Here is a 15767-nt window from a genome sequence, read left to right as displayed (position 1 = left end):
TAGACAGAGATTCCTGGACAGGAGTGAGATGGGGAAAGCCCAAGCCACAGTATAGTCTATAATGGAAGAAGAAAGAGAGATCCTGAGGGTACCTGACCAGGATAGCTATTTGTACATGAAGTATTGAATACACAAGTTCAGTGTATATAAACTGCTTGTATATGAAAATCAGAGAATTTAAATAGTAAACTTTCCAAGCAAATTTTCATGTTTTGCCTTACTTGTTTTTCTTTACTTATTTGGTACTGATAAATGTAACTAGCACTACTTACTGTCCATTGCCTGAAATGGAGCTTTGAGAAGGTCTGTGTAGTTTCTCCATTCTTAACTCTAAATTTTGATTAGCATCGCCCTCTGCTGTTCACTATTGATATTTATTGAAGAATCAAACTATTTCATTAAATTCTTCCAAGCAGTTTTTTCACCTTGTTTTTAAAAACGTCAGAATAAAACCTCTAGATTTCATAGGTAATATGCTATTTATGGAAGCATGTAGATGTATCAGTCCCTAAATTAGGTTCCTGAGGCTGCTATAACAAATTACCACAAATCAGGTGGCAAATTTGTTTGCTCACACTTCTAGAGGATAGAAGTCTGAAATGTGTCAGCAGGGCCCTGTTCTCTTGAAGGCTCTAGGGGAGAGTCTGCTCCATGCCTTTCTTAGTTTCTGCTGTCACTGGCATTCCTTGGCTTGCAGCTGTATAACTTCAGTCTCCGCCACCATCATCACGTGGTGTCCTCTCCCTGTCTCTTCTTATCATCTTCCTTAATAGGGACACCAGTCATGTTAGATTAAGGGCACATCCTACTCCAGTATGACCTCATCTGAACTAATTGCGCCTACAATGTCCCTACTTCCAAATAAAGGTACTGGGGGTTAGGGCTTCACCCTGTCTTTTTAGGGGACACAGTTCAACCTGTGACAGCCTCTAAAATTGATATTTATTCTCTCTTAAGTCTTGAACGTGGTTTCAAAATGAGATTGTTATATTAGACTTTGTAACAAGCTTTTTAGCCACAAATAATTTAGTTTTTCTATAAAGATAGGGAAATTTATTTGTAACACTCTTAGATATAAATTTAATTTGCACTGTAATTCCTACTTTTGTTCGTAGAATGCTTACTGAAAGTTATATTCAGAAAATAAACTCATATTTTTATATGTATTGCCTACACTTAGATTCATTGCTCACTACCTTCAGATTTTATTGGTATTTTTCTTGTTTTATTTAAAGAAAGGAAGACTGAATACTCAATATTTTGAAACATTAAAAATGGTTTTCCTTGTTTATATCCCCACCCCCCCTTTTTTATTGGCATTGAGATGCAAACTTTCTGACTTAAACAGTTGAGTAAATCAAGGTGGGATAGTATTTGTGTTGTACACTTGCTTTTTGAAAATGTGAAAATCAGCTCTAGATTTAAGTGGTATGCTATTTAGTAATGAAGTAAAACCAGAGTCTTCAACCAAATCTTATACAATTTCCTCTTGAATGAGAAAGAAAAATTTAAAATAGGTGAATATGATAAGTTGTGTGTCACCATTTATTCATTTAATTCATTTACCAGCTATCTCCAGAGTCCTTACTGTGTGCCAGAAAATGTGCTGGGTACTAAATCAGCCATATCTTTCTGCCTCCAACTTATAGTCTAGGTTGGGAGATAGTATAAGCAGGTAATTAGACTAGTGTGATCTTCGGAGAATTGCGGGTTGGCCTATGTGAGTAAAGGTAGGAACCCAATCATGAAGTCAATAACAGTTTCTTGTGATGTGACATCTAAGCTGAATAAAATTTCTTATTGAGTATCTTATAAGTATCTTAGATTCATTTTTAATCTCTGTCCTTTTAAACTTCTATAGCAGTGTATGAGAGAGTTCATAATTATCAAAGAGGTGAATTTTCACCTAACTTACTCTTGCTGAGGAAAATTGACTATTTCCAAATATTTTTATAAAAGGTAAAAATGAAGGGTCATACTCAATTAGTGGATCATTCAATTCCACTTTGATTGGTTTAATTAAGGTTTTGATATATTTTTGTAAAGAGATTGAACATACACAGTTAATAAAGTTATTTCATTTGAAATTATTCTCCAAATTAAAGATAATAATGTATCTGTTTGACTTAATTTTAAGGTACTAATTTAAAGCTCTTTGGAGTATAGTGTGTATTACACATTTGGATGACATGACAACCAATATTTATTAAGCTAAGTTGCCTAAGTGTCAGACACTATTTAAACCTCACAGTAACCTTAGTGTAAGCCACATTGCACCCTCATAGAGAGGCTTGGTAACTTTCCCACGATCATGCAGATGTAGTGGTAAAGCCAGGATTTCAATCCAGGTAGGGTGACTCCACTGTCCTCTACATCCCCTGTATACACATAGATATCTTGGCATTACCCAGTGTTTTATCAACTTACAAATGTAATACATGCTCAGAAAACCCTCACACATTACACAAATACCTAACATGGACCGTGAAATCCTACTTTAATCTGCTACAGAGAACCACAGGTAAGATTTCGATTTATTTTGGGAGGGTTAGGGAGGAAATATTAACACATAACACACATTTAAAAATAATAATAGGATGATATTATACATATTGTTTTGCAGCATGAGTTTTTACTTAATCTGTCTTAGGGCTTTCTGTATTCATGAAGGTATATCTACCCAATTCCTTTTAATAGCTCTATGCTACTACATTTTGTGAATATACCTTGAATTTTTTTTTTTTAATAATGAATCTCTATGTATTCATCATCCAATTTTATACCTTGAATTTATTTAACCATTCTCCAGCTGATGGATACTGGATTTATTTCCATTTTCATTATATAAGAAAGATTGCATTGCATACCTGTGCTGGTATTTCTATAGGATATATTTCCAAAAGTGGGATTGCTACTGGGTCAAGGAATTTATAACACTCTAGCTTTTAATAATAATGCAAAGAGTGTATTATTTTATGCTCCCATGACTGTTAAAATAAAGTGCTTGCTACTCCACTTCCTCAACTCTGGGATATTATCAGTCTTAAATCTTTGCTAATCAAATAGTTTTCTCCCCTCCCCCTTCAAAAGATATGTAATTAGGTTGTAATTTAGAATTTTTCAATTTTAGTTTATTGGAAATTTATATTTTCTGTGAACTGCCTTCTCATGTCTTACCTGTTTTCTTTTATATCTCATTCTTTTATTTATTTGTAAGACCTTTTTCTTTTGACCATCTACTGATCCCCATATAGCAAAGAACAATAAGGTATTAAAAGTTTCTTTCACTTTCAGATCAGTCAAAAATGATCAGCTCTTTTGCTGTTATAGATTAAGATTTCTTTTCAGTAATGTAGAGTTTAATTTTTTGACATATTTTATCATTTGGTGTGTGTTTGTATTGCTTATAACAACTCAGAGAAGAATTACTTTTTTATGGAAAATGTTTACACTCTGTTTATTAAGAGATCTTTTTAGAAAATATTGTCTCATTTACAAGTTTAGCTAATTTCATATTCTTTTCCCATTCATTACGCTTTCTTATTTCCTTTTTTTGGAACAGGATAATACTGACTGCAAATTATTTCAGAAAACACTCAAATTGTGTCGTTTCTTTGCCAACTCCCTTTTGCACTATACTAAGGTAAGGCTTATTTTTTTAATAATGAGTGAATGTGAAATCTACAATACATTGTAAGTTATCCTGTTTTTATCATTCCTGCCCAAAACAATCTTTTGAAGTTATTTAGTCAAGAGTATATTTTGTAGGGTTTTTGGTTTTATATTGTTAATTGTTAAATATTGAGCATCTGTTATTTAAGTTGCTACCATCATATTGTTACTGATTTGTTTTTTTTAATTTTTTTTGAAGATTTATTTATTATTTTTGGCTGCATTGGGTCTTTATTGCTGCGCGTGGGCTTCCTCTAGTTGCGGCGAGCAGGGGCTACTCTTTGTTGCAGTGCATGGGCTTCTCATTGCGGTGGCTTCTCTTGTTGTGGAGCACAGGCTCTAGGCACATCGGCTTCAGCAGTTGCAGCACACAGGCTCAGTAGTTGCGTCACACAGGCCCTAGAGTGCTCAGGCTTCAGTAGTTGCGGCGCATGGGCTCAGTAGTTGTGACACGTGGGCTCTAGGGTGCACAGGCTTTAGTAGTTGTGGCACGTGGGCTCAGTAGTTGTAGCTCACGGGCTCAGTAGTTGTGGCTTGTGGGCTGTAGAGCACAGGCGCACAGGCTTAGTTGCTCTGCGGCATGTGGGATCTTTCTGGACCAGGGCTTGAACCTGTGTCCCCTGCACTGGCAGGCAGATTCTTAACCACTGCGCCATCAGGGAAGTCCATATTGTTACTAGTTTTATTCAATTTTCTGAAAAATTTATTTCTGTAAGCATAAACAAAATTATTTCTATAAGCCCAGATCAGTTTTCAGAAGATAATTCAATTTGCCTTTAAATACTGTTTATAAATTATTTCTACCATATTTCTAAATTAGGTTGTTAAAGTTTAAATGTTCAAACTTATGACAATTTTAAGAAGACCTGTCTATTTGGGACTCATCAGGATAGCATAGTGATTGTTGAAGATATATGAATAGAATAGATAAGCTGTCAAGGGAGATTATTGGGAAAGAAGAGGAGAGAATACTTACAGCAGCCAGTGAAAGAAATACCAATAGTAATAAATATTTGTAACTAAAAGAAGAAAACTATTGTCAATGTCGAATTTGTTTTTGACCTTGTCTTCCTCCTTTCTGAGGAAAAGATAAGGATCTCTGATGACTGTTTATTAGTGAGAATTCCATGGCAGGCTCACTGACTACTGACACATTGCCATCCTTGTTGGTGTGCTGTCCGAGTTCATCCTTCGGGGCCACTACCACTTACCGTAGCTGGCTGCTCTAACACCGGGTTCCCTACAGCTCGCAGGGTGTGTATTTCAGTGGCAGAGGTACAGGGTGGGAGGGTCCTGGCGCCAGTGGCACTTGTTGAGCAGTTACCCATCTGATATTTGCCGGAGTTGTTAGGAGGCAAAATTGTGCCTAATTATTCCATTTTTAAATCAATCCTTTTCTTTCAGGGGAATTTAAATTTTTTAAATAATTAGCTATCAGCTTGTTTTCTATATCATATAATACAATTAAAACTATTTCTTTGACATTCTAAGAGATAGCATAGCCATAATGGATAGAGCAGTCACAACTGTACTTGAATCTCCGCCCTACTGGTTTTTAGCTATGTGTCTCAGGTTGCTTGATACCTTAGCTTCAGCTTTCTAGCCTATAAAATGGGGGCAGTAATATGTCATAATATTTTTGAGAGGACTAAAATAATGTACGTAAAGTCACTACACGTCTACTGAGCATTTGGAGATATTCAGCAAATGATAGTTCCTAATTGTGGTTGCGTTGATAGTTTTAACAGTAAAGAATTTTAGGTGCTTTTAGCCTCATCCCCTTTTTTATTCTCATCCAAGAAAATTTTTTTCCCTATGTAGCACATCTGGGATTTTATTTTATTTTGCATGCCTTTGATGAGAGGATCTATTTTAGCAAAGCACGTTGTGCATAAAGAGTGAATAGAGTTCCTTTATTTTTAGGAATTTCTTCCTTTCCTGTCTGATTCTTGCTGTACATTGCACCAGCTTTATCTTCAGGTACACAGGTAAGAAGACTGCTATATGACCATTAAAATGTAGTAGAGCCATATGAGCCATGCAAACATTAATGTATATCATTTAAAAATAAAATATCACAGTAATTTTTTCTTAATGTTTTAGTGAATTTTTGTCTGCTTGCTTAAAATTAATGGAGATGGAAGCTTTTAAGGAATAGGTTCCGTATGAGTTTTACTTATCTTTATATTCTTAACTAGTACTTTATATCCAAGTGATGAATATTGGTATGATGATAAATACCAAAGGAAAAAAAAAGAGGTTATATATACGTGCATACATTTTGTATCAGCATACCGTTTTTTATCTTTCTTAATTTTTATTTTACTTCTATGAGATTTAATTCAAGTAGTAGTTGAATCCATCCCAGAAAAAAAGTGAGTTACAGAAAGGGTGTCATAATTTAGATGAGGGCTAAATGACATCTAAAATTGATAGTAACCTCAGAAGAGCCCTTGATTTGACACTAAAAGACTCTGTCCGCTCATTCATCAGCAACCCTCTTATACTTCCTTAATCCATTTAGTCTCCCAGACAACTTTTCATACCTCTCCCTCTTCAGACATCCTAAATCTCCAGCACCACCTCCCCATTTCTCATTGTCAATTAATGTCCTCACTGTGTGTGTCCCTGAGAAAAGTGGAAGCAATTGAAAGAGAGCTTCCATATTCTCCTTCTGACACATCAACTATTCTATCTGTATCTAGGCCCATATATTTGCTTGTCCCATGAGTGAAATGTCTGTGTGCCTATCTAAGGCCAGCGTCTATTCATTCATTGAATTTCACCCTCTCTCACATGCTCAGGGACCTTACTTTAGAAGTTGTTCCTTTTCCCACTTGTATCATCAGTCTTCCCTGCTTTCTCAGTCATTCTCATGAGTATACCAACATGCTGTTATTTTTCCCATCTTAATAAGAACAATATAAAACAAAATCTCTCGACTCTACATCCTCCTCCAAATAAACACCTTCCCATTTTTCTGCATGTGTTTAGAAAGAGTTGTCTTTACCACTGTCTCTACTTTCTTTTTCAAAGCTACTCCCGTCAGGCTTTCTATTCCACTACTTCATCAAAACAGCTCTTGTCAAGGTCATCAGTGACTCCATGTTGCTACATCTAGTGGGCAGTTTTAGGCTTCATCTTATGTAACCTGTCAGCAGCACTTAACCCTTTCATTTGGACTCTTTCTTCTGTTGGCTTCCAAGACACCTCTCCTCAGCAGGTTCCTCCTCATCTCTCCAGCTACTTTAAGTTGGGTGTGCCCAGCACTCTGTCTTCAGGCCTCTCCTCTCCTCTATGGTCATTTAGTCTCAAGACTTTAAATTTATGTCTCTCCTCTTTAATGTCTAACTGCCAATCAGGACATGTGTACTTAAATTGACGCAAACCAAAATCCTGATTCCAACCCATTTCATCTATCCGCCACTCCCCAACCCCCAAAATCTGTTCCTCTTGTCGCTTCCTCATTTCAGTTTAAGTGGTAATTTGGTTCTTCATATTGATCAGGTCAAAAAACCTTCCTGTCATCTTTGATGTTTGTCTTGCTCTCATACCCCTCATCTAGTCCATCAGCAAATTCTGTCAGTATCACCTTCAGTATAAATATGTATACGCCCTGTATATAAAGAGAATCCAGCCACTTCTCACCACTTAAACGGCTACCATTCAATCTCATCCACTATTATTTTCTTGCCTGCATTTTTGCGAAAGAACATCGTATCTACTGTCTCTGTTTCCACCCTTGCCTTGCTCTGGTCTGTTCTCCATACGGTAGCCGAAGTGAGTGATAAAACATAAATTAGATCATGTGACTTCTCTGCACAAACTCTCAAATGACCCACATTCAAACAGAATTCAATAGAATTTCAAATAGAAATTCAATGGAATTTCCTGTCCACCTTATCACTTATTAACATCTACTGTATTGTGTATTTACTTACTCACTTGTTAACTTCTCCCCTTCATTAGAGTATACACTAGGTAAAGGCATTAACTTTGTATATTCTGTTTACTAGTATATCACACGCTCCTAGAAAGGTACATGACATATACATAGGTACTTTATAAACATTTGTCAAATAAATTAATTTAAAAATGTATCATTTGATTGAAAAACACACACTTGCTTTGATGTTCAGTAGCTGTAGTTCAAATCTGTGGAGTTTCCTTACTTTTGTTGTATTTTATATGTCTTTCACCTTATAATTTCACTTATAATTTAGTCCTCACAACTCTGAATCAGTGTTACAAGTGAAGAAAGTGAGGCTCAGAGAGGTCGAATGAATGAACCAAAGTCACATAACTAGTAATTGACAGACTGGTGCTTCTTCCATCACACTACAAAGGCCTCAAGTGTTTATATTAATTGCTTCCTTTTAAATGCTGTCATCCCCTGCTAGATAGGGTTTTCTCATGTAGTATCAAGTTTGCCACAGTTAAAATAACATGGCAAAAAATACTGAATACATATCTTATTTCACATAGGTTTTTTTTTTTTTTTTTTTTTTTTCGGTACACGGGCCTCTCACTGCTGTGGCTTCTCCCGTTGCGGAGCACAGGTTCCGGACGCGCAGGCTCAGTGGCCACGGCTCACAGGCCCAGCCGCTCCGCGGCGTGTGGGATCTTCCCGGACCGGGGCACGAACCCGCGTCCCCAGCGTCGGCAGGCAGACTCTCAACCACTGCGCCACCAGGGAAGCCCTCACATAGGTTTTGATCGAAGTATAGTTTAAACCTCAGTTACTGAGACATTTTCCATGAAATTCTTTGCATCTCCCTTCAGTGTTAGTATACAGTTTGTTCTTATAAAACTCTTGCTTCTGAGAAACTGAGCATTAAATTCATAGTAAATTCAGCATTTTACCTATTTTAAAATAACTTTCAATAGAAGTAATTACCCTAGAATTTATCAGAAATATCTTTTTTACATATGGTTTTACTAGTTATTTGATTCATATTTTTACAGTATTTTTTAAGAATATCATTGTGAACAACGTATTAAAATGCATCAAAACCATACCAGCATTTTCTTTAAGATTATAAACTTTTAATTTTATAGAATTATAGCCATGTTATTTAGTTCGGAGGTTCTTCATAGAATTATGATATCAGTTCAGTACTTTGAATTTTGTTTTGTAAAACACATGCTACTTAATTTTTAAATATATTTTCACTGCTGGAAGAACATCAGTACTTACCTCTACCTAAAATTCGAAAATAGTTATTAATGAATGAGTTTTTTCCCTCCCTTCCCAGTAAGTTTCCTCCAAGCCTGTATGCTGCTGGGATTTCTAAAGCACAACAGGAGGAAATAGCAGGTGCTTTCCTGGTCACACTGGATCCACTTGTCAGTCAGCTTCTCAAATTCCAACCTTTCGTGGAAGTGGTTTTGGACAGTGAATTGGGTAAATTTCAAAACAGATTTAGTGTTAAATCATCTCTTATTAATTATTACATGTTAGAGACAGGGTAGTCTTCTCTTATGCAGTTATCCTGTTTCTTTATTTATTTAACTTTTGGCTGCATTGTGTCTTCATTGCTGTGCACAGGCTTTCTCTAGTTGCGTTGAGCGGGGTCTACTCTTCATTGCGGTGTGCAGGTTTCTCACGGGTTCTAGGATGTACAGGCTTCAGTAGTTGTGGCACATGGGCTCAGTAGTTGTGGCTCACGAGCTCTAGAGCACAGGCTCAGTAGTTGTGGTGCACAGGCTTAGTTGCTCCACGGCATGTGGGGTCTTCCCGGACCAGGGCTCGAGCCCGTGTCCCCTGCATTGGCAGGAGGATTCTTAACCACTGCACCACCAGGGAAGTCCCAGTCATCCTTTTTTTAAGTTTTAAAAATTTTATTTAAAATTACTTCTAGTTTTTTTTCTTGGAACATAGTTCTGCTTTTTAAAAATTATGCCTCTAATTTTTTTATATATCACAATCAGATTTCTGCTGAAAGTATGTAGAGTATGTGTTGACTAATTTGTTGTAACTTAATTTTACCACCTTCAGAGCTGCCATGTGAACTACAGTTTCCACAGTGTCTACTGCTGGTTGTCATCATGGATGAGCTGCCCTCTCAGCCTGAGGACGTGCAGACCCTGTGGTGCACAGAGACCCAGGTCTCAGAAGCTACAACCAGGTGGTAAACGTGTTGTTGATATCCAATCACATTACGATGGTTTAGAATGCCCTATTTGTTTGCAGTGACCTTGAAATTAAGTTCTTTGTTATGTCACATATTCTAATTAATAGTTACTGTGTAGACCTCATGCATATTGCTACTTAATGAAAATATAAAATACATAAATCTATGATAGGCACGGAAAATAATTTAATTTTGTTCACTCTTTTAGAAGGTATTGCTAATAGTGTTATAAACATTGAGTGTAGCAGACTAGATGTAGTTAGTAACATTTAAAAATGAGCTCTGTTAAATAGAGTGCTTAGATACTATAAGTTATTTCCTGGGAAATTTCACTTGTATTCCTCTTCCTTGCCAACACCAGGCTCTAGTTTCTTACGTCCTGGGTTATTGTTGTACTCTAGTTTTTTATCCTATCCTTTAGTGGCATCCTGTGTACCACTACCAGGTAGTCTCCTTACACCCCAGCTCTGAGCTTCCTATTCTCCTGCTCAGTAACTAAAGCATAATATCCCAGCTCCCCAGCTTTGCATTTAAAACCCACCCGTTCTGTTTTCATCATCTACTTTTGCTCCTTATCATGTCACTCATTTTCTATACATATACCTTGCTCCTGTCAGACTGGTGATTCCTGTCTACCTTATACTCAGGCTTTGTCTTCTTTACCTATTATAGTTTGCCTATTTTTAATTTGTTATCTAAATCCTCTATGAAGAATTTTCAAATCATTTAAATCTTAAAATAACCCCTCCCTATCTGAATGATAATACCTAGTTTCTATTTTATATATGATACCTAGCTTAGCTATTTAAGTTTCAAGTTCCTTGATGAATTTTGTCTTAGACTTTGTATAGTTCTGTATTATGATAAACACTTGGTAAATGATAAAAGATATATATGAAAATTCTTCTCCTTTAAGGGATTTCTCTAACTGTATTTTAATTTTACGGATACATATTCACACATATTGCAAACTGTTGTTGATATATACATCTTGAGACATTTGGCTTTGCTAACTAAGATAAACCTCTGTATGTCATATTATTACACCTGCTAATTGTTAAATGTTAATAATCTTGGGTTCAATGTTCTCAATTTCCCTGCAGGGTGTCTCTACTCAAAGCCATTTTCTCCAGTTTTGAGCAGTGTTCTGGTGAACTGTCTCTACCTGTTCATTTACAGGAAGTAAAGAGTAAAGGGCAAACTGAGGTTGCTGTCACCTTATATCAGCATGTTTGTGTTCATCTGTGTACATTTATTGCTTCCCTTCATCCCTCACTGTTCCCTGAACTGGTAAGTTTGTTACTTGCTGGGCTAAGCTGAGATTACACTTTTGCTTTCTTTTCATTGAAATTGTGATTCAGATATAGAAGAAAGTGTGGGGTAGTAAATGTGTATTTATTTTTGAATGTCATTCCCTCAGTTGCACATTTTACCCTTTAATTCAGCTGGCTCCTAGGAAATGGTAATCCTAGAGTCCTATAGTATTCAGATGTAATATTTAGCTAAAATATTTGAGGAAACATTTTGGGTGGGAAGGTATGGAAAGACAGTGTGAGAAGAGGAAAAATGGGTAGGATTTCACCTAATTCAGTTTCATAAAAAGAAAAGGAGAAGTAAATGGTATGTAGTACCAAGTCTCCTATAGATAGATCCTAGGCTTAATGTGGATTTTTTTCTTTTTAGTGTAATTGGATTAGAAAAGATGTTGATAAAATTTTAGGAAAAACATTCTTAGAATTTACTTAAGGATCAGTATCATTTAAGATATTATACAATGGATAATATTCAGCACATATTAAATATCGTATTTGAATGGTTTAAGGCAGAAACAAAAGTATAGGCGTGTGTATTGTATATATTGTTTTAAAAATTTCAGCCTACATAGAGAATTTCTGTGGAGCCTTGTGATTGAGTTACCACACTGAAAACCACTTTTGAATCTCTGTAGCCTAGGACAATGCTTAACATGTAGTAAGTGCTTAATAAATGTTGAGGGAATGGCAACATAGGTTCTTTCAGATACTAGAAAGTAGAGCTTTCCTACTGAGGATCTGTTGTTTTTTGGATTGTGATAGTATTTTGTTGTTTTATTTTGAGAAATGTAATATTAACGATAATTTATCATAGCTTTTTGTTTTTCATTAGGACACTGCTCTGTTGAATGCTGTGCTTAGTGCTAATATGATCACCTCTTTGCTAGCCATGGACGCATGGTGCTTCCTTGCTCGGTACAACGTACTTACTTTTTTTAGAGTTTGGATTGATTTATAGTAGTGATTGACAGTAAATGACTTTATATTTGTAAGTTTATAGAAAAATTCTGTCTTGATAATCCCCCCAAAATGGTTTGATTTCATATCATAGCACTAAATTAGAGACTGAATTCCCTCTTTCCTTTCTTTTGTTCAAGTCAGTAGAACCTATTGCTTAGGTAGTTTTGTATATTATGATATTCTTTGGCCATGGAATAACTGCAGTTTAGAATATTTAGTGCTTTATGGAAGTCATCTCCTTGCTTTTCTGAATAATTGTATAAATAATTGTATGAAGATTGCTTTCTCTTTAAATCACAGATATGGGACTGCTGAACTCTGTGCCCACCATGTCGCCATAGTGGCTCATCTGGTGAGTAGAATTATAAGGCCTAAAACACTCACTTTCCTTGCACTTCCTTTGGGGATATGATATCTTAAAGTGAATATCAAAAGGAGAAATAGATGGGAGCTAAATTGTTTCAACAGTTTCTTTGCTCTTCATTAATGCTGATGCTTTGAGAAAGATATACTAGAAAGAGTGTAACACTGGGGAAATTGTCTCATATTTTCAAAATTTTATGGAGTTTCATTGATTGTTCTGGGAAAGAAAGACTAGGTTGATTGAGGATAAATTTTAAATTGAATGTATAGTAGAAAATAGGAGTTAGCTTTAATGTTGATGACCAAGAGTTCTTCTTACTGTCTCCTCTCCCCGTTTCTCTCTCTCTCTCTCTCCCCCCCTCAACCCCCCTCTCTGAAATAACTTAGACAGTCTGACTCTTGATTTTGTTGTGTTTCTTTCTGAGAGGGACTAAATGTGATAGTGATCGATGCCTTTTGGGAAAAGAAGTAATGCTTTGTGCAGAAGTAAAAGCACAGACGTAGAGAACAAACATATGGATACCAAGGGGCAGGGGGGAAGGGGGCAGTGGGATGAATTAGGAGATGGGGATTGACATATATACACTTGATACTATGTTTAAAATAGATAACTAATGAGAACCTACTGTATAGCACAGGGAACCCTACTCAGTGCTTTGTGGTGACCTAAATGGGAAGGAAATCCAAAAAAGACAGGATATACGTATACGTATAGCTGAATCACTTTGCTGTACAGTAGAAACTAACACAACAATGTAAAGCAACTATACTCCAGTAAAAATTTAAAAAAAAAAAGAAGTGATGCTTTGTGAATGGATACAAAGAGAAAATTGTTTAATGACAACTTATGTTAATCTTTTCAATGTTGGTCTTTTTTTGCTTTTAAATTCCAAGATGTTTATGTTCCGTATAAGATGGTCATGACCTGTTTGTTTTTTTTTGTCCCTGGCCTTTGATAAAGATCTTATGTGGGTCCATGTGTCTTTTGTCTTTTAGTAGAGTCATTGTGTCATATATTTCTTGGTTTGCCTCATAAGGATATTGTAGACTAAATCCAGTGAGGTGTATGATAACCAGACAGCCTGACATCTGTATCTCCATGGCTAATGGTCTGGAGCACTTACCTACTTTACTAAATCCTCAACACATCTTGCACAAAACAAAGAGTGATTTTTATGTTTTGTGTATTGTATCTACTTTAAATAAAAGCTCTCCTAGTACATTATGATAGGAATTTATAAAATCTTTTAATGAAGCTTCCATCTTATAGAGATTTACCTCTGCACTTCTGTGCTTAGATCTAAAACAATTCCATGAATTATCTTTGAGCAGGGGAATTAACATATCAAGTTATAATCAAAATGGTAATTAGAAATAGAAATTCCAAAGTATTGTTTTGAAGTAATACCAAAATTGTTTTCTCATTATAAAAGTAATCTAGGTTCATGGAAGGGAAAAAATTAAATAAAGAAAAGCTCCAAGTTAAAAATTAAAATTACCCAGGTTATTTCCCAGAAAGAGCTGCTGTTAATATTTTGGCATATAAAAACTTGTAAAAGCTATGAGTTTAAGTCAGTCAATCTCTCCTCTCTCTCCTGCCTTTCCCAGATAAAATCTTGCCCTGGAGAATGTCATCAGCTCACCAGCCTATCAGTACTATTGAGGCGCCTCTTCTTCTTCATGACCCCACCCCAGCAGGCAAGGATACCATCTGCGTCACTGTCTTTGAGCACCTGAGGAGAATTGGATCCAGATACTTTGGAAGGCTTTTTGACCCCCATTTGTTCTACATTTAAATGCTGACATGATCTGAACATAAATTTTTAATGTCTTCATTGCTTTGGTTATTGGTTTTAGGTGTGTTTAGATTTTGATGTTAAAGAAAAGCCAGAGCTATACAGTAGTTAAAGTGATAAAAACAGATTTTATTCGGAGCTGTTGCAATAGGAGCAAAGAGACTTCAGTGTAGAACTGGGCTTATGTCTGAATACAGCATAAACTAGTGCGGATCTATAATCAAGGAGCAGGGTGGGGGTCAGTGGATAAAAATTACTAAGAAGCAGCATCAGGAGTCAGGGGTGATTCTGGCTTGACAGGATTCTTGCTGAACACAGACCAGGATGATCAGATACCAAGGGTGAGGGATTTTTTTCTAAATTGACTTAGCAGGATTCTTGCTAAACTTGGATGATGCAGGCCCAAAAAAGATGGACACAAGCTGGAGGTCAAAGGCTACTTGAGAGGAGGGCTAAGAAAAGCCTGACTTAAGTTTGGTCAAGGAGAGAGTCCTTATTAATGTCTTTGCTGCAAGTTACAGATAATCATTCTATTGGTAATTCTGTCTTCTTTCTCCTTGTTTCTCATAAATTTAAGATACTTGAAGTGGTTCTATATCCTCTGCCCCTTTTAACTTATTTTGAAGAACTAGAATATTAATTATGCTCTTAATGATAATGATACCTTTTTTTTTTAAGTAAATAAGTTGAACTTTTTGGGGAAAACAAAGTATGATGAGCCTTAGTTGTTTGCTACTGTGAGGAAAACAAACTCTGCTGTGACAGAGGAGATTGTACACTTACAGGAACCTGTGTAGCCTTGCATAGTCCCTTGGACTAGTCAGTTTGGAGCTCCTATGGGAGCTTTTTAAAAAAGACAGGTTCCGGAACCTAAACCTGTGAATGGAGTGGGTATAGAGTGGTGGCTGTGAGGTGAGGCTCATTAACTTGTTGTTGTTATTGTTATTATTAAATTCCTACATGATTCTGACATGGATACAAGCAGGGGAAACACTGGGTTAGTGAAGGGGGTTACAGGCCTTGGTGCCTTGGCAAGTCATCCTATCTGAAACTGTTTCCCTGTCTACAAAGTGACAGATATGTGTAACCATTTTGAAAAATGTTGTAAGGACTTAGTGATAATATATACAAAACACTTAGAATAGTACCAGGCTTAGAGGATGCTCAATAAATGCTGGGAGTTACTTCTGACTAGAGTGTTTTACCCCAAGCCCATGCCTGCTTTCCTGCCTGAGAGAGGTTGGCCAGGCACCAGAGGAACCACACTGACCTCCTAGCTTTCTTCCTTACCGGTGTCTCCAAGGCAAAAAGCATACCAGGCCCACCTCACAGCCCTCTAGAAAACATGTTAGGGTTGCTGTTCTTCCCTCCCAAACTCCTCAAGAGTTGTCTGCTCCAGATTTCTTAGAATTTTAATACCTTTCTCTCCTCTATCAAATGTCTTACTCCTGGTTTCCAGTACACTGTTCTTCCTAGAAGCCCTGTTAACTGGGAGGCCCTTCCTGAAGAAGTGGGGTCTGGAAGAGATC

General features: G+C 36.5%; 1 protein-coding gene across 6 annotated transcripts in view; it reads left to right on the top strand.

Annotated features, from left to right (window-relative positions):
* FIRRM (FIGNL1 interacting regulator of recombination and mitosis) overlaps positions 1-15767 on the top strand; it is a 44622-nt gene that overhangs the window by 15345 nt on the left and 13510 nt on the right. For all 6 annotated transcript variants that reach the window (XM_033855272.2, XM_033855267.2, XM_033855263.2 and 3 more), the window contains 8 exons: positions 3563-3643; positions 5596-5660; positions 8928-9076; positions 9671-9800; positions 10910-11096; positions 11952-12034; positions 12380-12431; positions 14051-14140. In XM_033855272.2, the coding sequence (XP_033711163.1) occupies positions 3563-3643; positions 5596-5660; positions 8928-9076; positions 9671-9800; positions 10910-11096; positions 11952-12034; positions 12380-12431; positions 14051-14140 (837 nt within the window). The remainder of the gene's footprint in view (positions 1-3562; positions 3644-5595; positions 5661-8927; positions 9077-9670; positions 9801-10909; positions 11097-11951; positions 12035-12379; positions 12432-14050; positions 14141-15767) is intronic.

Source organism: Tursiops truncatus, chromosome 1, assembly GCF_011762595.2.
Source record: "Tursiops truncatus isolate mTurTru1 chromosome 1, mTurTru1.mat.Y, whole genome shotgun sequence".
Taxonomy (NCBI): Eukaryota; Metazoa; Chordata; class Mammalia; order Artiodactyla; family Delphinidae; genus Tursiops; species Tursiops truncatus.
The sequence above is the reverse complement of the archived record's forward strand: the minus strand, read 5'-3'. Positions and strand labels throughout refer to the sequence as shown.